The sequence below is a fragment of the Ctenopharyngodon idella genome, chromosome 4 (assembly GCF_019924925.1).
Source record: "Ctenopharyngodon idella isolate HZGC_01 chromosome 4, HZGC01, whole genome shotgun sequence".
Lineage (NCBI taxonomy): Eukaryota > Metazoa > Chordata > Actinopteri > Cypriniformes > Xenocyprididae > Ctenopharyngodon > Ctenopharyngodon idella.
This window is the reverse complement of record NC_067223.1, coordinates 4,296,001-4,320,806: the sequence shown is the minus strand read 5'-3', so window position 1 is coordinate 4,320,806 and position 24,806 is coordinate 4,296,001. Positions and strand designations below refer to the sequence as shown.

The 24,806-nt window shown below is 36.3% G+C and overlaps 2 protein-coding genes across 7 annotated transcripts in view; both read right to left on the bottom strand.

Annotated features, from left to right (window-relative positions):
• Positions 1-24,806, bottom strand: part of LOC127510966 (fish-egg lectin-like) — a 736,337-nt gene that overhangs the window by 681,691 nt on the left and 29,840 nt on the right. The window lies entirely within an intron of this gene.
• Positions 9,432-24,806, bottom strand: part of ppp1r12a (protein phosphatase 1, regulatory subunit 12A) — an 82,859-nt gene continuing 67,484 nt past the window's right edge. For 5 of the 6 annotated variants that reach the window (XM_051891153.1, XM_051891152.1, XM_051891156.1 and 2 more), the window contains 6 exons: positions 22,780-22,796; positions 22,514-22,640; positions 22,319-22,423; positions 19,544-19,591; positions 18,400-18,450; positions 9,432-11,186 (listed from right to left, as the gene is read on the bottom strand). In XM_051891153.1, the coding sequence (XP_051747113.1) occupies positions 11,100-11,186; positions 18,400-18,450; positions 19,544-19,591; positions 22,319-22,423; positions 22,514-22,640; positions 22,780-22,796 (435 nt within the window). In that variant the 3' untranslated portion in view covers positions 9,432-11,099. Of the gene's footprint in view, positions 11,187-18,399; positions 18,451-19,206; positions 19,244-19,543; positions 19,592-22,318; positions 22,424-22,513; positions 22,641-22,779; positions 22,797-24,806 lie in introns of all 6 variants that reach the window. The other variant, XM_051891155.1, reaches the window with a different exon arrangement.

Below are 24,806 nucleotides of genomic sequence, written 5' to 3'. Positions count from 1 at the left end.
AAGCTACATGTAGGCTATTGTCTTGTTTATTTTTTTAGGGATTACAATACCATTCAAAAGTTTGAGGTCAGTATGCTTTTTTTTTTTTTTTTTTTTTTTTTAAGAAAATTGCTTTTGTTCAGCAAGGATGCATTAAATAATCAAAATAGTAAAGACAGTAAAGACATTTATAAGAATTCTATTCTTATAGAGTTTTACTGTATTTATCATCAAATAAAGGCAGCTTTGGTGAGCATAAGAGACTTTAAACATTAAAAAAAGTCTTACCTATACTTCATGAAAAGGCCCTATTTTGTGACCTAACTGTGGAAAGTCCCATAGACATTCTTTTATATATTCCATCAGGATTTAGGTACTCTCCACAGGACACATTCAAGAGAACTCAAGACTAAAGTAAGTAAGGAATTTGTTGTTTAAAGCCAGGAGCACGTATGTTTATTTCAACCCCTAATGACTGGAATTTTCAAGTAGCTTTGCAGAAAATGACTTGATAAGTAAGTATTGCTGAGTCACTATTTACTCCAAACCTTATATACAATCCAAACCTATACATCACACCACTGAGGAAAGTGAGGGGTTTTGTCCTTGAATTCTTTGAAAACAGCTGGTGAATGTTTTAGTTCTCTGAAGGTTTACTTAGAGATTTTATGGCTGAATTACTCATTAAGCCCACAGAGCCATAGAAAATAGCTTTTCATTTAAGATCTTTCTTAGTTTGTTCTTTTCTGTACACACTGACAGAGATAATTGGGAGAAATCTGTAGGGGAAACAATAAGGCGCCTGGTCTATAAATAACCTGATGTACAGGCTGAGATCCTGCTAATGCATTTTTAGAATATTTCAGTGTGCTTTGGGGAAACTCACAGCACAAACACTCATCTGTCACTCAATGCTTTGGCTTTGGCTCTGGCTCCAGCACAAACTTCACTTCCCTTTTAAGTAAGTTCCACTTAGCATACCTAAAATGCATTTTGTATAGGAGCAGATAAGTGGAGAGTTACTCCCACTTTGAGAATTAAATTTAGTTTGCTGTCTTATCAGTCAAGGTCTTTTCTAAAAAGCTGTCTGATATGTTTGCTTCAGTGGAATGATTCCCTAATGTGTCTAAAAGGGCCCTTTTAGGAGATATTGAAGTCACACCTTTAGTGACGATAGTGTCTTTGAACTGATTAATTCCTTAATGGATCCAGCAGTGAAAAGAAAATGTAAAATTATTACAAATTTGGAACTAGTTCATTGTCAATTTGACCATATTTGTGATACCTTTAACCCACGTATTCCATTATTTAAACTAGAAATAATGATTTTGCGGTCCATGATACATCAGAATGACAGACATTTTCCTGTGCCCTGAGATGAGTTCTGCATTTCAATTCAGATCATTTCAATTTCAACTTCAACTGAACATCACACAGGATTAATTTTGATTACAATCAAAAGTTATATGCTTACAGAAATCTGCTGTTACTTCTGGTGAGTTTTTCATATTCCTTATATTTCTGCCTTGTTGTAAATGGAACCATAACTGATATTAATGGAATTGCTGACGTCAATTCTGGAAACAAGACTTCATATAGCTGAGCTCTGCTGCATTAAAATTACTAATACTTACAAGGACAAAAAAAAAAAAAAAAAAGTACACTTAAATGGAATGAACATCATTGCAATAGAAATAAATACCTAATAAACAATAATTATAATAAAAAAACAAACATCAAACCATTGTTTGCTTGAAAAGTGTTGTATGCTATACTTCTTTAAAATAAGGTGATAGATGCTATTTACACAAAGTGAAAATAGCGATAAATTCTATTTACACCATGTAAAAGTATCAGTTCTTTGCAATAAGAGTAAATAGTAATTAGATGCTATCTATACTTTATATTGGCAGATACTATTTGCACCTCAGTATTTTTGTACAATAACAGGATGCAATAATATCATAGAGTGTAAATGATTATATTTATTAAAATTATTAAATGGATGCTGCCTCAATGGGAGAATAAAAACCCTCCCTACACCTTCCCTTAACCCTACTCAAAAAACTCTTTTGATATTATTAAATGCTTGTTTGCAGTTTATTTTAACTTTTAGAGCATTATTTTCATTTTTGTTAAAAATAAATGTGAGTTCGGCAAAAGGCAGATTCGAACCCACGTCGATCGCGTTAAAAGGAAGGTCTGCAAGCCTCACTCGCTACTGCAGCGCCACCAAAGACATTGAATTCCACACATCTGTTTCAAAACTTGAGTGGTCCAACCAGGCATTGGTGGGCGGAGCTAGTGTAAACAGCGTTTGCCAACTAGGGATGCTATTTGCACTTAGTGTAAATAGGCACTCCGTTAAAATAAATGCCTCTTGGCTTGATATTTTGTTATATAATCCTAAATACATGTTAAGGCGACTGTATGCCATTTTTAATATGAAAAATAAAATAATAACAAAGCATGAGATTATTTGTATCGCTGCATAGTGTTGGACACTGACCAATCACAAGATAAATGTTGCTTGTCCTGCAGTGTCACATGATATAATTCATTTGAAACAGTATTTTTGTGATTCTATTATAATTATATATGCAGTTTTTTATAATAATAAAATATATTTTGAGGGAATATCTGTACCTTTAATAATTTGTCTCATTGCAGGAGTATTAATTGATTAAAAATGGTGAAAACCCTCTGTTTAACTACTCAGTTTCAACATCAAATTTATTCCCATCAGAATGTAACCGTTAGCTTTTTATAGTTCATTGTCCTTATTGATCATTGCAACTTCTGGTCATTGTGACTTCCAACACCCTTGTAATCATTACAAAGCACGGGCCTGGCCGTAACTTCCCCTGTCTGTCCTATAGAAGTGGACCATAACCATGCCATCTGTGTGGTGCCATCTGCTGAGATGGGTGAGTGGCGACAAAATGGGTCATTCCAATTGTTCTGTGTGCTACCCATATTTTAACCGGTCAGGGGTACATTTTCCAAAGCCAACTGTGTTCGCAAGTTCCGTCGTTACCAACACAATTTAATAGAACTTGCGACCTAATTATGTTTTTGAGAAACGCATCCTAGGTCAGCTCATTTAATTTGAGTTAGTGGCACTAGGAATAACTTTGTGTCCCCAAATATCTCAAATGTTCCTCAATTGGTATGTTAAACTATTGTCAGCATGGTTGAACAGGAATGATTTCAATCACACGCTAAAAAGTACCAGATGTACTCACATAATGTCAAGTATTAAGACACAAAAACAACATTGTAAGTTAACTGAAATTTTAACAAAGCAAGTCTGTTGTCGATACATTGAGAAGTTTCTTGATGTGTCAAGACGCTATTATGATCTTCTGGGGGTGACCATGTGGTATTAGTCATAAACAATAACAGTCATCTTGCACAATACAAAACTCACACCAACTGTACAGTGAATGTATTCTTAGTCATCTTCACATGCTTCACAAGGAAGACATTTGATGTCACAATCAGGACTTGCCAGTGCAGATGAAGTAGATTAAATACATATTCCAGGTTCAGTACAAGTTAAGCTCCGTTAACAACATTTGTGGCATAATTACAACAAGACAACAACAACAACAACAACAAAAATCTGTGAAAATGTAAAGTTTAATTTGTTAAAAACACTTTCATTAATTCTTCTGTAAAAACGTATGTATTAGTTTAGTTATGAACTTATAGGATTTTTGGTTGTACATTGTCATTTCAACAAAGTTGTAAAACGGATTTGACTTTACACAGAAAATGTAAGTAACTGAAAGTACACTTGATAGTAAAATCATATTAACATGCATTCGTTTATGTCTATAGTATTGAAGCAGTGAGTATTTTAACATTTACAGATCGGCCCCCATTTACTTCCATTATAAGTGTCTCACTTTTTTTAACAAAAACAAGGGACAAGTCTAATTATTATTGTGGTGATCAACATTACGCCACAAGTGTTATCAATGCATTGAGCCTCAATGTTCCTTTACAGGAATGTTCATGCTGTCATTTACCACAGAAAATAATTTTGACAGCAATGCTTTTACAATGTAAGTCTATGAGGCAACACATTTCACAAGATTAAAAGATTAAAATACTCAGTTTCGACAGTATCGCTACAAAACACGATAGAAAATAGACTATTACTTCTAAATTAGGATTTTTTGATGTAAAAATCTTGCTAACATTATGGCCCCATTCACACTAGTGCGTTTTTGTTTTAAAATGGTGTTTTAAAATGAAAACGATCCTCGTCTACACTGGCGTTTCCACAGCGTTTCAGAAACGATCCCCGTCTACACTACACGGCCAAAAACGCATGTCACATGACTGTTCAAGCACACTGGGCATGTGCGTACAAGTGTAAACAGCTGCCTCTTGCGCATGTAGGCAGCTGCAGTATTAAAAATATGCTGAGTTTAACTGCACAATGGCTGCTAAAAATGACAACAAAGCTAGCAAAGATTGGCGTTCAGCCTCCATGTCGTCAAAGATACGCAGAGCGAATGTAGGCAGCCACGCCATCGTTTTCAAAAGTCTCCGTTTTGGTACATTTGGTACGTTCTCAAACTAAACCGGTGTCTGCAGCATTTTTGAAAGTCTCCGTTTTCAAGGGTCGGAAGCGCCAGCGTAGCGTAAACGACAGGAGTAACCGTAGCAAAACTTGTGCGTTTTAAAACAAAACGCACAAGTGGACCTCAGAGAACATTCTAAAATTTTAAACAACAAAAAAATTCAGTTCATGACCCCTTTAATGTTTATCCTGTGCAGTGTCTTGCCTCATAGACCTCTATTGAAAGAGCATTAGTGTAAACACAATTCTGTTTGTTTTTACAAACTGAGGGACGAGGCGAAATTATTTTCTATGGTAACTGACAGCGTGTCACGGATCCAGGAGAACAAGAGATGAGCCTTGACTGATTCTCTAGACCTTTCTCTGGGTCTGTGCCAGATATTCAGCTGCAGCCCACCAGCCTGGAATTGGAGGTTCCTCACGTCTTTCAGACCACTGCAGATAATTGAGTTTTAGCGAGGTAGATGAGTAGAAAATAAAGTAAGCGACGTGAGTGAGGTCAACTGGGGAATAAATCCTCAAATATCCTATAAAGATCTTCAATTTTAGTCTCATTACAGGGAAATATACCTGTACAACTCAACTGGGGAATACTGATTCAAGTGACTGAACATACCGCCTGACTATCCACATTCCATGACATAAAAGTCACATGAAAACCCTGAATAAGTTTTAGTTTCATAATCTCATAGAAATGTATAATGATCATTAAGGAAATTCCAAGAGTCTCAAATATATTACACATAAGATACGAACTACAAACACAGCCATTACTATAAGAGGAAACACACACAGCACTAATTAAACATACTGTTCAACATGTTGTTGTGTTCAAAAACACAACTCCAAAATGATATAAATTAAATAAAAATAAATAAATAAAGACCAGTGGAAATATGGTGGCCCATCTTTTATGTGATCTGCACAAAATTCAGTTCAATTACACTCATTATTTCATTTTTTTCCCTCTTTTGTTTATGATAAAGTTCTATCAATTCCATAAAGCCTATCAATCCCATCATATTTAGAACCAGGGTTATTAACTAAAACTAAACTTTAAAACCATTAAAAAAAAAAAAAGTGTTACTTGAAATAAATTGTGACATTTTATTTCAGTTTCTAAATATAAATAAAACTAAAACTGAAATAAAATTAATAAAAACTATATAGACATTAAAAAATAAAATAAAGACAAATACACAACAAATAATAAATGAATCATTTCACAAAATTCAACAAAATGAAAATGGAAAATATAAAAATAAAAAAACAAATTCAAAATATTAATAAAAACTATAGGGTTTTTTTAATAATTGAACACTGTACAATAAACAATGTATTCTCAATAACATCATTATTAAAAAAAAAATTGAAGAAACTTTCTGGTTTTAATTCATATATGAAGTTCAGTTCTGTTTAGCAGTATGTTCCTCATTTGTAAGTCATTTTGGATAAAAACACCTGATAAGGAATACAATATATATAGCTATATAGATGTGTGTTAGAAAGAAACAAAAGTATAAAGAAACCCCGGGTAAAGGAACGTTTCACACTTAGAGTTAAGAGAGTTTGAGTTTAACAGAGTTTGAGGAGAACAATGTCAAATGCTGACGGAAAACGCATCACCTGGAGTTAATAAGAGTTTTATTCTTACCTTTATAGCCAGAAAAGTCCACTCAGGAAAAACTTAAAGGATTATTTCACTTTTAAATAAAAATTTCCTGATAATTTACTCACCCCCATGTCATCCAAGATGTCCTTTCTTCAGTCAAAAAGAAATGAAGGTTTTTGATGAAAACATTCCAGGATTTTTCACCTTATAGTGGACTTCAATTGGCCCCAAACGGTTGGTCAAAATTACAGTTTCAGTGCAGTTTCAAAGGGCTTTAAATGATACCAGTCGAGGAATGCGGGTCTTATCTAGCGAAACAATCTGTCATTTTCCAAAAAAAAAAAAAAAAAAAAAAAAAAAAGTATATGCTTTATATAAACAATATATATGTTATTATATAAACAAATGATCACCTCGCAAGTGCTTCCGCCAGACCGCCTTTCATATTCTTCAAAAAGCTTACTGTATGTCCTACTCCTTCCCTATTCAACTTACGGAATGAACGCGGCGCCAGTTCCGTTTTTTACGTAAGTTGAAAAGGGAAGGAGTAGGACATACAGTAAGCTTTTTGAAGAATACAGAAGACATGGGGGTGAGTAAATTATCAGGAATTTTTTATTTGAAAGTGAACTAATCCTTTAACACATTCAGCAATAATATGAGGATGCGGAAAGCTGGAATCTTTATATAAATAGGTCACGTGCTGCTTTCGTGCAATCAATGACACTGACACCGCAAATATTCAAATAAGAATGTTAATCCAGTATAGAGTTTTTCACGCTGTGCTTAACCCCGGGTTATCGTCGGTCTAAACACCGCTTTTAACCCCGGGTAAAGGAATGTTTCACACTTGTAATGCAGGGTTAGCACTGCTTTTTACCCGGGGTTATGAAAACTTGCTCTGGAGCAGGGTTAGCATCGCTTTTGCGGTGCCAATCATTGTACAGTGTGAAACGGAGCGGTGTTAGAATGTTAAAGGGTTAGTTCACCCAAAAATGAAAATAATGTCATTTATTACTCACCCTCATCCGAATCATGATTCGATACGCGGATTCATAATGCTCCAAAGCAGTGTTTTGAAATCGGCCATAACTATATAAGTCGTTATTTTGTTTTGTTTTTTGGCGCACCAAAAATATTCTCGTCGCTTTATAATATTAATATTGAACCACTGTACTCACATGAACTGATTTAAATATGTTTTTAGTACATTAATGGATCTTGAGAGAGGAAATGTCATTGCTGGCTATGCAGGCCTCACTGAGCCGTCGGATTTCAACAAAAATATCTTAATTTGCGTCTTACGGGTGTGGAACGGCATGAGGGTGAGTAATAAATGACATTATTTTCATTTTTGGGTGAATTAACACTTGACTAGATGCTCAGCAACCGACAACCAATTCGCGTGCCTCTTAACAGTGGCGTGCACAGACCTCCGCGAGGGACGCCACTGCCTCGTAATAACGTGCTTCGGACAGTAAAGGAAACACCGCGTGTTGTATAAACAGCAGTTTCAGCATTTAAGGGGGGGAAAAATGCCAAACGGCGGCAGTAAACGCGACAACTGCAGTGAAGAAGAGAGTTTCATTCTTACCTTTATAGTCTGAAAAGTCCAATTTCAGCGTTCGTCCAATCAGTGACACTGACACAGCAAATAAGGATGTCAACCCAGGGTTTAGGAATAGTGTGAAACGTCCGTTTATAAATATCCAGGATTAATTGTTAACCTGGGTAAAGTATAAGCAGTGTGAAACGTGAAGCAAGAAACCCCAGGATTCTGTTTACCCAGGGTTTACAATGACCCAGGGTTAACTATTTCAAGTGTGAAAAGCCCTTATAATGAATATATTTATTTCTCTTGCCACAGGAACTACACGGATCAATTTTTCCCTTCTGAAATCAATCGGGCAATAAAATGCTCACATTTACTTTTTCCACAGCCTTGTGTACTTGCATATGAATCATTAATCACATGACTCCGGTGTAAGTGTGAAATATGACGTGACATACAAGGTTGCCCTTCTGGTGCAAAACCGAAAGTACTGAATCTATTTGTTTCTATAATTCTTGTCTTTTTCCTGCTTTTAAAACGGGAAACACTCCAACTGATATTTTCCACATTAGTTTTGGTCAAGATGAATCCCATTAGACCAGTGAGCTTTGAGGTAGAACCAGAAGAATGAAGGGGACTCAAATGGAAAAATACAGAAAAAAGAAAAGTCCCATTGCATGACTACGTGCAATTACTGCCCGTTCAGCCTCTTATCCTCAAAGAATTATTGCATTATTTGAGCTCTTCATGCCACAATGAGAACATGCAGCATTTAGTGCCAAGCACATTTATCAATGCAGTCTTACAAGAAGTCTGGAACTGACTTTGCTATTGTGGTTCTGAGAGAAATGCTAAAAGTAATTGAAGGGACAATTCAAAACTGAAAATGTCGTTTACACACCCTCATATGGTTTCATTGAGGAATGTCACACTTTTTTTTATATTTTAATGATGAGAGAACTGCCATTTTTGGATTAACTATCCCTTTAATTTTAGATGTTTCAGATTTTTTCCAGCTTTATCTTTGGACAAGTGCCTTTGCATGAGAACATTCGGTAACTTCAAGCCCCAGAGGAAGAAGAAAACAAAACGTACTACTAGCAGAGTTCACATTAGAGAAATGCAAGCCTTATGTAAGATCAGGGAAAATAAACAAGAAAAAAAAAAAAAAAATTCACCACACTCATCAAGCAACACTTTTCCTGCATTTCCTGTTAAGGAGTGATAATTCTGAGCTCAGTCAGGCGCCATCTTGTGGTTCTGAAGCTGCTGTTCTTTTCAGTTGTTTGTATTGATATTTGATTTGCAATAAGTTGAATTTCTCCTGCAAATGGACTTTGATTATTTACATATGAACTAGTATTCAATAGGTGAAGGATCAAGTGAAAAATAAAATAAGTTCAAAGAAACGTAATAAACAAACAATAATGTGTACGATCCCTGATCAATTCAATTTTACTTCATCATTCGAGTAGTTTGGGTATTAATAGGGGAAATATCAATATTCAACAAAAATTGTGCTACACTCAAAAATCAAAATATTGTTCATTAGAATGGACAATGGTTCTGAACAGGTTTATTACATTTAACAGCAGGGTAATCTGACAACAGTCGACTGGTTCTCACATCTAAACGCTCATTGCTTCACAGAAATAAGGAAAAAAAAAAAAAAAACAGGACAACAACGGCAAAGAGATTTTTACAATGTACAAGTTTATTTTAATTAACTCTCAGTGGTTGGTAGTCACAGCACAGCTTGCACGGATGAAGCCACACATCTATTTTACAAGATGATGGGAAATTTAAAAAGGAAAAAAAAAAAAATATATTTAAAACCTAAACCAAAGAGGAGACAGCTGACAGTCCAACTACAGCGACATTTTTTTTCCGACTACAGTATTTTAAGTAAAAGGCCACTGAAATGCATAAAATGTGTTTCCGATGCATGGACTTCATCTGATGCGGTGGCAAAAGTTCGCTAAACCGGACAGCAAGACTCCTGACATGGCATTGACAGTGCATGTAGACATTGTAAAAAGGACTGGGTTAGCGATATCTAGGATCTTTTTAGTGACAACACCTTTGCTAATACTACAGCTTAAAAAAAACAAAAAAAAACAAAAAAAAACAAAGGGAGGGGAGGGGGAAGTAAAAAAAAAAAAAAAAAAAAAAAAAAAAATGAACAGCACTCTTCCAAAGATACTGAATAAAATGTGTGAAATGTAGTGAAGCAATTATATTATTATCTCACAATTTTACGTGAACACTTAAAACTGAGAAGAAAAAAAACCTTCCCCTTGAAGAGGGCGGCTGTATTGTTATTTAATGACTTTTTCGACTATAAAAGAAGAAGGAAATAGTTAAAACACACTTTGTCCTCTGGAGTTGGTATATTTCAATAGTAACAGACAGGGAACCATAAACGCATGCCATGTGCTGGTCTCAAACAATACATACAGGTATATACAACTTCACTCAGTACCTGCTAAAACAACGTGAGGAGTACAAGATATAAACCAACGACTACACTACAAACTCAAAGAAACGAGAGAAAGAAGTCGGGGGAGAAGGAAGGAAACCGGGGTGAGCCACGAAAGTGGTGAGGAAGTGAACATTTACTAGTGACAGACTCATTCTTAAAGCATTTGAATACGAAAGAAATGCATATATTGCACATAAGTGAAAGCTTCGATTTCACGAGGTCCACCTAATCGGTCAAGCCAGGGGTCCGTCGTCTCTCTCGGGCCGCGAGAGAGAGGAGGAAGTGTGCGGAGCGTGCGCGTGCGCCAGCATTGTGGAATGCTGGGAAGTCTTCTGCTGAGAGACAGTGCCTCCGAGGCCGAGGCGGGACTTCTAGCGCAATGTGGAGGGGGATGAGGACAGGAAGAGGAAATGGAAGGAGAGAGCTGCACACATTGCATGACACATCTATACAGGAAGAAAGATAAAAGAGCGGAGCAAAAAAAAAAAAAAAAAAAAAAAAAGATAGATAGATCACAAAAAAAAAAAAAAAAAGTGTGGCACAAATAAAATCAGGTGTTCTGTGACAGCCAAGAGAAATTTGATGCAAGTGACATATGTACAACTAAGGCTTATTGGTTAAATAGTTTTTCGAGGCTTTCCCCGCCCGCAAAGTGTTCAATGCCATTCTCTCGTCTAACGCTTTTCCTTAGTTCTGTAAACGCAGTGGTTCTGTGTGAGTGGTGAGGTGGGCGGACCGAATGGGCGTTCGGTGGAGCGGAGAAGCGAGGGAAAGCTGGGGACTGAGAAACGGAAGGGGAGACGGAGCCTTCTTGTCGCCGTTGTCTCGTTTTAATATCTAGATGTGCAATACCGTTACTGCCGGAGGATGTGGGGAGGGTCTATTTGGAAAGCTTGCTTATGACTCGGATCAACGCTCCATTCTCGTCCTTTAGTCTCTGGTTGTCTGCTTTCAAGTCTGGTAGCGTCTGGAAGAGAAAACAGAAGAGAGGGACGGGTTAGATTCACAGACAAGAACCAGTGTCTCTAGACGCTGATGTTGTTAGTTTATGCGTCCTTCCTTTTTTCCTTCCTTCAAACAGCAATTACTGTCCAACACAACCCCCCTTTCCACCAATATGGTGATGGTGCCTGATCTGGAATCAGGGGAAAAAATGCTGGTCTAGAACCAATAATAACACTATAATGTCTATCGCCGGACATGTGATAATTCTCATATGATAATTCTTCTGACGATATGCAAAACATATCTTAATGTTATTAATCTTATAATATCTTAATATGTAAAAAAATAAAATAAAATAATAATAATAATAATAAAGTAACCAAACTGTAGCCAAGTGCACTCAGAATGATAGATGTATGAACTAAAATACAGTAAAAAATATAGTTCAATAATCACAACAGGTTTTTAAAAGTTTTTCAAACAACCAAAATTATGGTAATGAATAAGGATATTTAATATTTGAAATAATTTTACTTAATTATTTTTATGTATGAATTTCATTTATATACACTAATAAAACATACACAGTACTAAACAGTAATACTTTTCAAAACAAATAAAAATAATAAAATTGCATTTTTTTTTCATGTATTAAAAGCTTTATATATAAAGCTTCAATATATGAACATCTCATGCAGTGATGTAAACAAATAGCTGAATCAGAGCTTTGAAGTTGATTCACTGAACCATTTGAATTGAATCACAAAGATCAAACTCACAAACTGTACAGAGTAATGCACCCATACTCACATTTCACACAGCAAGGATTGTGAAATAATTTTAAAAGTGAAGCAATTTAGGAACTGCAACTGCCAAATAATAAAAAAAGCACTTTCTATTTGAGAAATTATAGCAATATCAAAATTATTACAAATATATATTATCCAGCCAGAATAGTAACAGTTATGTCATCATTTGGCTCAAGCTCTAGAGAAGTTTGCAGATTCGTCGGCACCAGAACCAGCACCATTTTGGTAGAAAAGGGGCCGAAGATCTATACACACGCACACCAACCCACAGGCACACTGCAGTTCAATGGGAAACTGTAGCCATGCACTCTCAGATAGACGGTAAAGATGAGGACAGCGCTCAGGCCAGGCGGTCCTCTTTCTCTCTCTCTAAACACAGACTTCCTTTGTGTGTCCTGAACTGGACGGGATAAATAAAGGGGCTGGAACACAAGAGCGACTCAAAGTGTCTGTATAAACCACAACGCTGAGTGCTACTCGATACCCAATCCGCTTCAGTCTTCAGGTTGCAGTGTTGAAATAGAGATTTTTTGCTGAGATTTCACCCTCACTGTCCTTATTGACCGTAAACCGCATAGATTGACAGGTGGACTTTCTTGACCCCAGATGGAAAAGACAGATTAACTACGCTACTAACTGGACAGATTTTTGTAAACACATTCTCATGTTTACGAAAAAAAAAGAAAAAGAAAAAGCATCTGAGTAAAAGGATCAGAGGCGAGAAACTAGCTGAAGTAATAGTGCAAATGTCATCCTCATTTATACATCCTCATGTGGATCCAAACCTGTGACTTTCTTTCTATTTGAAGTTAAAGGAAGTTAAACAAAAGCATTGACTTCAATCAAACTTCTTCACAAAAAGCCATTGTTACTTTAGAAGTCCTATGGACCACTTTTATGGTGCTTTTTTCCCCATTTTGAAGATTTACAATTCCAATTAGCTTAAAGTTGGCATGAAACGGAAGTTGTGATTGTCTTTTCTTCTCTATTGTGACATATGAGTGAAATGGCTTCTCCAAAAAGAAAAAATGTAGGCTTGATTTTGTCCATCAGATATTGATTGGATGGTTGTGGTTTGCTATTGGTGAATCTCATATGAGTGACAGGTTGCCCCGCCCTTGCGCCAATAAACACATCATCAGAGAAGTAACTGCAAGAGATATTTTAAAAGTTATTTTGATTAAAGATTACAAGGGCATATGAATTTTTAAAAAATAATGATGTGCACGAATAAATTTATAATAAACAATGCAATATTCAATTAAAAATAAAAATTGTCCGTTTTGATTTCATGGCGACTTTACCAAGATTTTTACTAGATAACTTCTTATCCACACAAGAAAGTCACACAGGTTTGTAACGATATGAGGGTGAGTAAATGTTTACAGAACATTCGTTTTTAGAAAAAAATTACAAGAAAGAAATGCAAAAAAAAATTGTGTACCAGAGAAAGAAATTGAGCTGTTTTCCAGGAACACAAAGAAACAACTTCCTTGTGATAAACTTGCCATTTACAATTACATTTTAACAGTGTAATGATACCTCCCGAGAGAGAGATTTACAGTCTGTGAGTGCTGCAGTTATAGACTGGAAAAATGCATTAAAACAGTCCATAAAAGTCTGAGTGCTAAAAGTAAGTCACAAAACAGAACTGAATCAAAAAAAAAAAAAAAAAAAAAACAGAACTTAAAAACCTAGACAAAAAAGTAAGTATACTCTGAGGCAAACAGGCAAAAAAAGTTCCTCACTCTGTATAGCACTGCCTAGATTATGCAAGAGAAGCTCCAAATGTAATTTAAAGGCACAATATGTAATTTTCGCCACTAGAGTTCGCTTATTCAAAACAAAGGCGTAGCTTGATGACGCCTTGATTTCGCGGAATCATGGGAGGTGATGTCTTCACGTCTACAGCCAGTGGAAAGGATCCGAAGGGACACAGGCAGAAATCATATTTAAGGATGAGCTAATGTATTAATTTATTAACATTACTGTAAAACGAAGCAGGGTGTGGCTGAAAACCGCTGGAGCGGAACGAGGCCGCTGGAGCGATTGCGGTAAATCAAGAAAACGAGATTTAAACAATAAGACTTAATGTGTTAAGCTATATAACATGATTAGTTTTCTGTCAGTGAATGTATCCAAACAGTTGCTCACCTGTCTAATGAAACACATAATATATTAAAGCGTCTTCAGTGTTTCCATGTTTTCTACAAAATAAAACCGAGGGAAATCGAGGGTAACGTGGGTATGATGTCATTGATATGCGACGCAAGGGCATGGTTCGTGTCCTGGTTAAAATTGCTTATTTCTCTGGATTTAAACATTCTTGGAAACATTTGGGATAATGGAAGTACACAAGTCAACAAAATACATAACATTGTTTTAGTGGTTTTTGGATATTTTAATCCAAATATCTTAAATAATCCAAATATCTTACATATTGTGCCTTTAAGCGTTTACCAGTGACGAACTGTAGATTAAAATACATGAGTTTCTAGAAGCCATGCAATCCAGATTAGCCGCAGGCACAGCATATATGGCAGTTCAGCTCCAGGATCAAAATATCTGGGATTGGGGGGGGTAGGGGAAGGAATGGTCTCCCAAAAAATAAATAAATAAAAAATTAAAATCAGAGAAAGTGTTTGATAAAATTGTCACAAAAATCAGTCAAGTACCTCATGCAAGATGCCAGAGTCATCCAAAAGGAACTGCACTTCACAGCAACACATTCAAGGGTAGTGGCAAAAAAAAAAAAAAAAAAAAAAAAGCCAGTACAATTTATTACTAAAAAACGGATGTGCGACGGACATAAGCTGTGCTTAATGAAAAATTACTTTTGATGTCAACATACAATTTGTAATGTCATTCGTAAAAATGAAGATAAATGTTATTTTACAAAATATCATTAAAGCAAAATATAATTTCTAAAATGTCATTCATAAAAATCTGTATATATATATATTAGTTATTCATTTTTATTTAACGAAAATAGAAAATATGTATATTTTTAACAAATTAAAGCAACATGCCATTCTTAAACAAAAAAATTGGTATAATTTATGTAGTTTTGTAATGAAAGACCAATTTTAATATTTAAAAAAAATAATGCAAAATATTAAATTTTTTTCTCATTTCTAAAGCACATACCAAAACATACAGTACTTTATAGCCATTTCTTAGCAATAACTGTACTGTGTAAAAAACAAAAATAATAATAAAAAAAAGCCCCAAATCCTCCCCTTCAAGAAAAGCAGAAAGCACTGAGGGAGGCGGAGCATCAGCTCAGACACAGGCTAGCACCTGCCTTTGTATGGGCGTGGGCGGAGCTGAATGGAGCATGAGGAGGGGTGTAAGGGAAGGTGGGGGCGGGTCTACAGGTCTGCGGCGGGCAGGTGGCTGCAGCCCTGCGAGAGTTTGGAGAGCACGCGGGCCAGCGCCCTGTTCTCTGCCTGCAAACGCTCGTTATACTGGCGCAGAGACTGCACCTGCTTTACCTGAGGAAGGTTCTACGAGAGAAAGAAATACAGACAGAGAAAGAGACAGAATGATAGGAGAGGATGATAGACATCAGACAAAAATAAATGCGAAAAAAAAAAACGGAATATATTAACGCAAAGTAAAGTAAACAGTACATCATTGAGTGAAAAAAAATTGACAAAATATGGGATCACAGAACTTATTTTTAAAAAAAATGGAATAAACAATGAGAAGGAACTGAAAAGGAAAAAACAAAGACGTGTGTGCACACAACCATTTACTTAGCTATCTAAATAGGGACATTTGATAGACATCTATTTATAAAAAAAAAAAAAAAAAAAAAAAAAAAAAAAAGATTAATATAAACACTATAAGTTATTGGTTCTCAACCAGAAGGTCAGGAATGACTAGAGGGACCTTGAAGGATTAGTTCACTTTCAAATTAAAATGACCCCAAGCTTTACTCACCCTCAAGCCATCCTAGGTGTATATGACTTTTTTCTTTCTGATGAACACAATCGGAGATTTATTAATAAATATCCTGATGCATCCGAGCTTTATAATGGCAGTGAACGAAGAAGAAAGTGTAAAATTCTTGCAGTTCAAAACGCTTACGCTACGTCCTACACCTTCCGTATTCAACAAAAAAGCTTAACTGACAAGACGCCAGTTCCATTTTTTTCTAAAAATGGTGGTAGCTAGATATTTTACTTCGTAACTTGTTAAATATGGAATTTTTTTGCACAAACGCATCGCTTCGCTTCAGAAGGCCTTTATTAACCCCTTGGCGCCGTGTGGAGTACGTTTATGATGGATGGATACACTTCAGCTTCATACTCGTTGGTCCCGTTCACTGCCATTATAAAGCTTGGATGCATCAGGATATTTATTAATATAACTCAGATTGTGTTCATCAGAAAGAAGAAAGTCATATACACCTAGGATGTCTTGAGGGTGAGTAAATCTTGGGGTAATTTTCATTTGAAAGTGACCTAATCCTTTAAGATTACATAAAATAAGAGCTAAAAATCAAGATGTTACCTGAAATAATTCTTATTTTAATTTGTTTTCTTAAAAAAAAAAAAAAGAAAAAAAAGAAAGACATTTTTATTTACGCAATGGGGTTTTCATAGTCTTCTGCATTAAAAAAACAACAACAACAAAAAACAAACAAAAAATATTGATTTATAAATATAGATCAATTTTACTAATGAGGTCATCCCCAGATGTGCCGAAATTAGGTTTGGTCAGATTTAGCACAATTTTAGGGAAATTTTGCCCTCATAGTACAGTTAGATACACACAAACTTAAGAAGTGGGGTTTCAGTGGTGAACGCTATAATACTGAAAAATACAGAAATTCATCATGTTGCAGAAAGATTAAAACCAAGGCCTGGAATTTGTCTTTCTCACGTAACCTCAGATATTAAATTCTGCTACCCTTCCACACACACACACACACACACACACACACACACACACACACACACACACACACACACACACACACACTTTTAACATTACCTTCTTCATAGTTACCACAATTGTACATTTATTCAAGTAATATCACACTCCACATTAGAAAAAGGAGGCAACTCATCTTAGGATATTCATGTTAGAATAGAGATGTGAACATGTGCAATATTTACAGTATGGCTGAAACAGCTAAAATGAGCTGCAACTTGCTATGAAGCAGATAAAATAAACAGAGTGAGACAGCAATCTCAATTCTCACATAATCACATAAACAAGCTGTAAAAACCCCATAAAAAAAAAGAAGAAATCAAAGTTTTGTAGCTTTTAGTCCATGTCTGTTAGTTTTGAGGTCATCTATCCACCTTTTTCCTGAGCAAACAATGAGCTAACTTCCGATAGTATGCAGTCCTGTTCCATTCTCCATAGGAACCCATTGTTAAAACGTAAAAAGAGCAGATGAATTAATTAAACTTTTTGAACATTACTAAAAATTATAATGAGCGCAGGGTTAAGCTGTGCTGTTGTTGGCTGCCACAACAGCAGCAATAAACTGAAGAAATTCCTGGAAAGTACGTGTTTTGAGCACCAGCAAATCTGAAAAGAATGTCAGTATACGGCACTTGCATTTTATACCAAAGACTGACAAGAGAAAACGAGCATGTCTTGCAGCACTTAAGTTAAAATACTCCACATAAAAAATGTATATGTGCACTCTTATCATTTTGAAGACAAGCCCCATGAACTTCACCCGATCGGAAGCTGTATGTAGGATCTGAGCACCCATCTGTTTTTAATCTAGCTAACTTCGGGCAGCTTCATGTCATCTACGCACTCCTTAAACTTTGACGTGTGAGGCACTGAGAAAAGACGTCATTGTGACACTATAAAGAGATGGAGCCATGTGCTTTTTAAAACCATTAAGTTTAACGTTATATAAGCTCGGAAAATATGATAATTTAACCAGAAACACCGGAGACCGGAAATGTACAGGATAATTCCACTATGAGTCGGGCGAGGAACAAGGTGGATACACTAGTGCACTCATAAAAGCTTTTTTAGCAACAAACACATTTGCCAAAAAATGGGCCAAAAATGGAGAATTTGAAGTGCCCTTATCAAGAAATGCTGCGTTCACGGCACGCCCTGTCATAATTACCGTAATTTCAAGATGACAACACATGACGTTCTACTCTGTCCGCGTCCTACGACTGGGAATTATGTGTTTCTATGGCAACACTATCAACGGCTAAATAAATCTTTAGTGGTCAGGTGGTACAAGTAGGAGCTCTCTAAAAAAATTCCAAGCTTACAAGTTGTAATTATGAGCTCTGAGGACATGAACGCTTTTTACAAGTTGGAATCTCGTAATTACAGTAATTGCAACCTTGCAGGAACACACCTTAAATTCACATTTCTGTATATTCTTACAAAGGTGATGCACATAAACACTTCGAAAACAGACAAAAAGACTACCTTTAGTTCCTCCTCCATCTCAGAGATCTTCCTTTCTAGAGCTCTTCTTTCCTGCAGACACACACACACACATTGGCAAGTTAACGCACATGGCCATAAAACACATTAACGACTCCATGATCCACTATCACTGCAAACAAAGAGATACACACGCAGAATCATGTGGATGCATCAGGTGACTGAATGTCAAAACAGAGAGAAGTGAACAAAGTGAAGAGAATCACACTGCTTAGTGAAGCTGATCAAGAGCTGGAAATATAGTCTGATTATTCATGCTCACACCAATTATGCGCACATTAAGTTACTTATATGTATAGTGTGATAAAAATAAAAATTATACAAATAAATATATTTACTACTGTATATAATAATTATTATATATTTATATTAATTAAAAAAAAACAGTCAGTATGTGTGTATAGGCATGTGTACTACTGACTGTATAGAAACTGACTGTATAGTTTGAGGAATAACTAACTGTAAATGGATGTAACAATGAATTAAACAGCACTTAAGATGCAAATACAAAATTTAATATGATTTTTCACAAAGACGATGTTTCACACACATGCAGAGATACAATGTTTGAAAGAGAAACCACACTATACTCTACGTCTCACATGATAGACAGATGTTCACTTGTACAAGTCTAGAAAGGTGTGTTGCATTAGTGACTAAAAGGCAAAAAGTGAAAAAGGGATTGTGATTGGCTGATAGTGTTTGGTTCCAACCCCCTGGGGCTGTGAGAGGCATGTGATTCAGCCACTAGCAGAGCTGTAAACACTTTAAATTCAGGTTAAACGTTACCCAAAGCACCCAGCTGAGCCTGAGACCTGCCTGCAACCTTCAGACATAAACCAGTGCGGAACAGTTACCAACCGTTTGGCCGATGGAGGCCAGAATTCAGCATTTATCTGGAGCAGTTCTTAAACATCTCCAAAATCTCTGCATTTGAGCTGAGATGTGCTGATATGTGACTTTATCCAAAAAGGATCCTTTATGGATTTAATGCCCCATCATTGCATTAGTGTGAAGTACACCTGCTCATCCACTGCCATTAACTTGGGTGGAGAATGATGATTCGATACATTATAACTCAACATTAATGTTTTATAAGACAACAAAGTTAAAGAGTTGTGTTTACCCTTTTCTCCATCTCCAGCTGTGACCGATCAGCAAAGCGCTCCTGCCTCTGTAATTCAAAAAAACAGCAGATGAGTTAAGCAGGCCTGTTCACAACATGCCCAATCAAGGTTTGCATGATATTTTTTGATTTCCTGACATTTGTAATTATTATTATTAAAGGGTTAGTTCACCCAAAAATGAAAACTGTCATTAATTACTCACCCTCATGTCGTTCCACACCCGTAAGACCTTCGTTCACCTTCGGAACACAAATGAAGAAATTTCTGATAAAATCTGATGGCTCAGTGAGGCCTGCATTGCCAGCAATATAATTAACACTTTCAATGTCCAGAAAGCTACTAAAGACATATTTAAAACAGTTCATGTGACTACAGTGGTTCAACCTTAATGTTATGAAGCGACGAGAATACTTTTTGTGCGCCAAAAAAAAAAATAAAAATAACGATTTGACAATATCTAGTGATAAGCAATTTCAAAAAACTGCTTCATAAAGCTTCAAAGCTTTACGAATCTTTTGTTTCGAATCAGTGGTTCAGGTAAATGAGGCTTTGTTACATGATAAAGAGTTTTAAAATCTCAATGGTTCACCACTGGGGGGCGTGACTTTGGCAGTTTGATACGCGCTCCGAACCACTGATTCGAAGCAAACGATTCGTAAAGCTTCGAAGCTTCATATAGCAGTGTTTTGAAATAACCCATCACTAGATATTGTTAAGTCGTTATTTTATTTTTTTGGCACGCAAAAAGTATTCTCGTTGCTTCATAACATTAAGGTTGAACCACTGTAGTCACATGAACTGTTTTAAATGTCTTTAGTAGCTTTCTGGGCATCTGAAAGTGTTAATTATCTTGCTGTGAATAGAGACCTCACTGAGCCATCGGATTTCATCAAAAATATCTTAATTTGTGTTCCGAAGATGAACGAAGGTCTTACGGGTGTGGAACGACATGAGGGTGAGTAATTAATGACAGCATTTTCATTTTTGGGTGAACTAACCCTTTAATATTATATATAAAAAAAATATTGTATATGAAAATAGAAATATATTTTCATATTTTATAATTTATTTAGAGTTAGATTCAATTAATTTCTATTCTTTCCCAGCCTGGAAATCATAATTGAAAATTTCCTGGCATTTCTAGGTTTTTCACGAACCTGTCTGATGCAATGAAATGGTGTGAAAGTATTAAAATGACAATATAAATTTTTACATAAATTTTTACCATTAAACAATTCGCAGTGTTGGGGAAAGTTGCTTTTAAAAATAATGCATTACAGTATTGCGTTACTCCCTCAGAAAGTAACTAATTGAGTTACTTTTTATGGAAAGTAATGCATCAAGTTACTTCTACGTTACTTTTTCTCATCTGGGCTAGGCTTGCTTGTTTGTTCTTTAATAAAATTTTATTAAAAAGTATTTTTTTTGGCAAATGTAAATGCCTTTTCAAAACAAAAGTGAAATGAACAAGCCTAAAGCTGAAGGAAATGCAAATTCAACCTGTACAGCAGAGGGCTGAATTGTTTTTTGTGCAAGTGAGATGAGTAAATGCATGCTCACATTTAGTCTAGAACTTCAACAACCATCATGTTCACACAGCACACTCAACACCTCTGCCTCTTAGTCTCGATTTCTCGACATGAGGACAGAAGAGGTGTCAGTCTATAAATGAGCAAGTAACTTGCATTACTTATTTGAAAAAGTAACTCAGATATTTTGATGTAAATTTAAAAGTAATGTATTACTTTACAAGTTACTTGAAAAAAGTAATCTGATTATGTAACTCACGTGACTTATAATGCATTACCCCCAACACTAACAATGATACTAACAATTTAAAAAGAACTAAGAGGTTTTCATAGGTGATCCAAAAGTGATGTCCGGCCATATTGACGACATCACCCATTATTTAAATATTATTGAGAATTTTCTAAGCATATTGCATAGTTGTGCTTGTGGTCAATTGTTTTATTTGTGATAATGCAATGAAACTTGCCAAATTGTCCAGACATCATTTTTGGCAAGAAATTATGAACACATGCAAAAACAAGATAACCAGATGTTGGAGTCAATGTATGCTTTTTCCTGTGAGCCTTTTGTTTTTCTTTGTTTTTTGCACATTGTGAAATAAAACCTTTAGCTGTAGTTTGCCTTTTTTCCCCCAAATAATTCTGTCAGTTAAATACATTAACCAAGTTTAGTGTTTTGTTCTTCCCTCATATTTAAAATATTTATATATTTAACAACAACAACAACAACAAAAAAATCTTGATGGTATAATTGAACTTGTAGGGGGTCAAGTATTCCCTCTGGAAATCACTTTTGGCCACTACTGTATATATTTAATTGTTTGTTTAATTTTAGGATTACAATAATTTCTATTCTTTCTATTCTCTTCCCGGCCTGGAAATCATTTTAAATTTCCTGATGTTTCCAGAATTTCCATGACTGTGGCTACTAAATAGTACTGAAATGACAGTATTAATTTTCACGCTCAATTTTAATGTTAAAGAATGACCCTAACAATTCAATGCATTTTTGGTGAGTTTTAGGAGCTCAAACAAAAAACAAAATAAAATGACCAAGACAGTAACAGTAATCGAAAACAAAAGACCACTTTTTTGTGTGACTTGTGATTTTATTCCAAACTAAAGACAGTGTGAACAGACCTTTAGAGCCTGTAAAAAGGCCTTCTGAATCTTCTAGTGCAGATGATATAATGGGCAAACATTCCAGCACTGCGTCCCAAGAACTCTCTCAGAAAAAGAACTCACCTGTGTGGCTTTCTCCAGCTGCAGCTTCAGGTCTGCCAGCTCCAGTTCTGTATCACGTAACTGAGCTTTCAGCTTCTCATTTTCAGCTAAAATCTGCTCATAAAGCTGCAAGCGGAAAGGGTATGTTGGGTAAACAATCAACCGTAAGGAAACCATTATTTAACGGGGCGTAATCATACAGCGCAATGTTTGTACCTTCTTATAATCAGTGGTGTCGTCTCTTTCGATGCGCGAGTATGGCCGCCGGCTCTCCCCAGTGCTGTGGCTACTAAAAGATTTGTAATGTTCAAGGGAGGAAGTGCTAGTAGAAAGAGGGTCATTCCTGAGGGGGAAAAGGGATGCTTACTTAAAATATTCACTGCTGTTTTCATAATAAGCATGATTGCATGCATATTTAGCTTATCTTTAAGGACAAAGTTAAGCACTTAATGACAAAAAGTTTTTTTTTTTGGGATACGTACCTGGATAGTCTGTCGCTCTGTGGATGTGAACAGAGATCGAGAGAGAGGGAGAAAGAGAGAGAGGAAGTTATTACCAAGTCTGTACCTGCTGTTAATCAATCACATGCTCATAATGCATTTAGTGTGTCTGTTTGTCTAGCGTCTAGACTATCAGAGCGTCTAGAATGCAGATTATCAATTAGTCTGGGATGGATTGTGACGCTCTCATTCCCAGCTCTGATGGCCTGCTTAATGCTGCTATTTAATGAGAGTCTGTGCGGGTCAGCAATCTATCATTTACCGCTCTACAGTAAAAGACGCGTTTGAAGACATCTGGGCGTAATCCATTTGTTTTGTCCTAATAATAGTCATGCTTCAAAAGGCTCCACTTCAACACGAGTGTAACATTTATCAAGGAGGAAGTAAAAGGACTTTGGTCATCGTCCCTCCTCCGCTCATTTTTTTTTCTTCATCTCTCTGAGCTCTGAGACCTCTCAGCCCTGCTGGGGCTTTTCTCCATGAATTCCTGATCCGCAGCCAAGACCTCTGGCTCTGATCTTATTCCTCAGAGGCTCAGAGCACAAACAGGGTATTGGAATGAGTTTGGATTGGCATACTAACAATTATTTTGGAAAGTAAGAACTGTGCAATATGCATAACTGTGCAATATGCATAACTGTGCACAATGCAGATTTTCCCGTATGCATAGAACTATTACCATTCAGTAATAACACCGCTCAAGATGAAAGATACAGTATGCCATAATGAAATGATACTTAGAGGATTAGTTCACTTCAGAATTAAAATTTACCGATAATTTACTTACCCCCATGCCATCCAATATGTTTATGTCTTTCTTCACTCGAAAAGAAATTAAGGTTTTTGAGGAAAACATTCCAGGATTTTTCTCCGTATAGTGGACTTCAACGGCTACCAACAGGTTGAAGGTCCAAACTGCAGTTTAAATGCAGCTTCAAGGTGCTCTACATGATCCCAGACGAGGAATAAGGGTCTTATCTAGCGAAACAATCGACCGTTTTCAAAAGAAAAAAATAAATGTTTATATACTTTTTAACCACAAACACTCGTGTTGCACTAGCTCTGTGACGCGCCACACATTACGCAATCACGTTGGAAAGGTCACGCATGACGTAAGTGGAAGTACCGCAGTGGATCGAAAACCTCCATCTCATTTTCTCCTCCAACTTCAAAATCGTCCGACATCGTCGTTTGACTTTTTTTTTTTAAAGGCCGTTTGACTTTGGGGCCGTTCACATATCGCGTCTAAAAACGCGTGGAAAGCGCAGGCGCGCCGCTTTCTCCTCCTCTCCACAAGCGCTTCCGCTCCCATGGCATCTGTCGTTGCTATGCAACCATGAACTGTGCTCTCCACGATGACGAGGAAGTATCAGCAAAGGATTAATTGAGTTCTAGCCCTTGCATTAGCGTTACTACTAGATAAAATTAATGGAGATAAGAAATAAAAACCCGCCCTGCAGCTATGATCAATGTTCGGCTGAGCTTTCGATGTTGTTACGGAAAGGCCAGAGCTGATCAGTTGGTTCTTGTCACATGACCCACGGTGCGCTTGCGGCATTCTGAAAAGTTGAGATGTTTTCATCTTGCCGCGGCACAGGCACGCCTGGAAAAACTAGCGCACCACATGCATGTCGCTACCGCGTCGCTTCTATTATGAGCGCGTTTTTTGCGCGCCTACATTTGAAATAACGAATTTGCGCGTGCAAAAAACGTGCTATGTGAACGGCCCCTTAGTCTCTGCACGGTCACTTTGTAAACACTTGCTCGGTACTTCCGCTTATGTCACATGTGACCTTTCCAACATGATTATTTAATGTGTGGCGCATTGCAGAGCTAGTGCAAGACAAGCATTTGTGGTTAAAAAGTACATAATTTTTTTTTTTTTTTTTTTTTTTAGAAAATGACAGATTGTTTTGCTAGATAAGACCCCTATTCTGCGGCTGGGATCATGTAGAGCCCTTTGAAGCTGCATTGAAACAATTTGAACCTTCAACTCGTTGGTAGCCCTT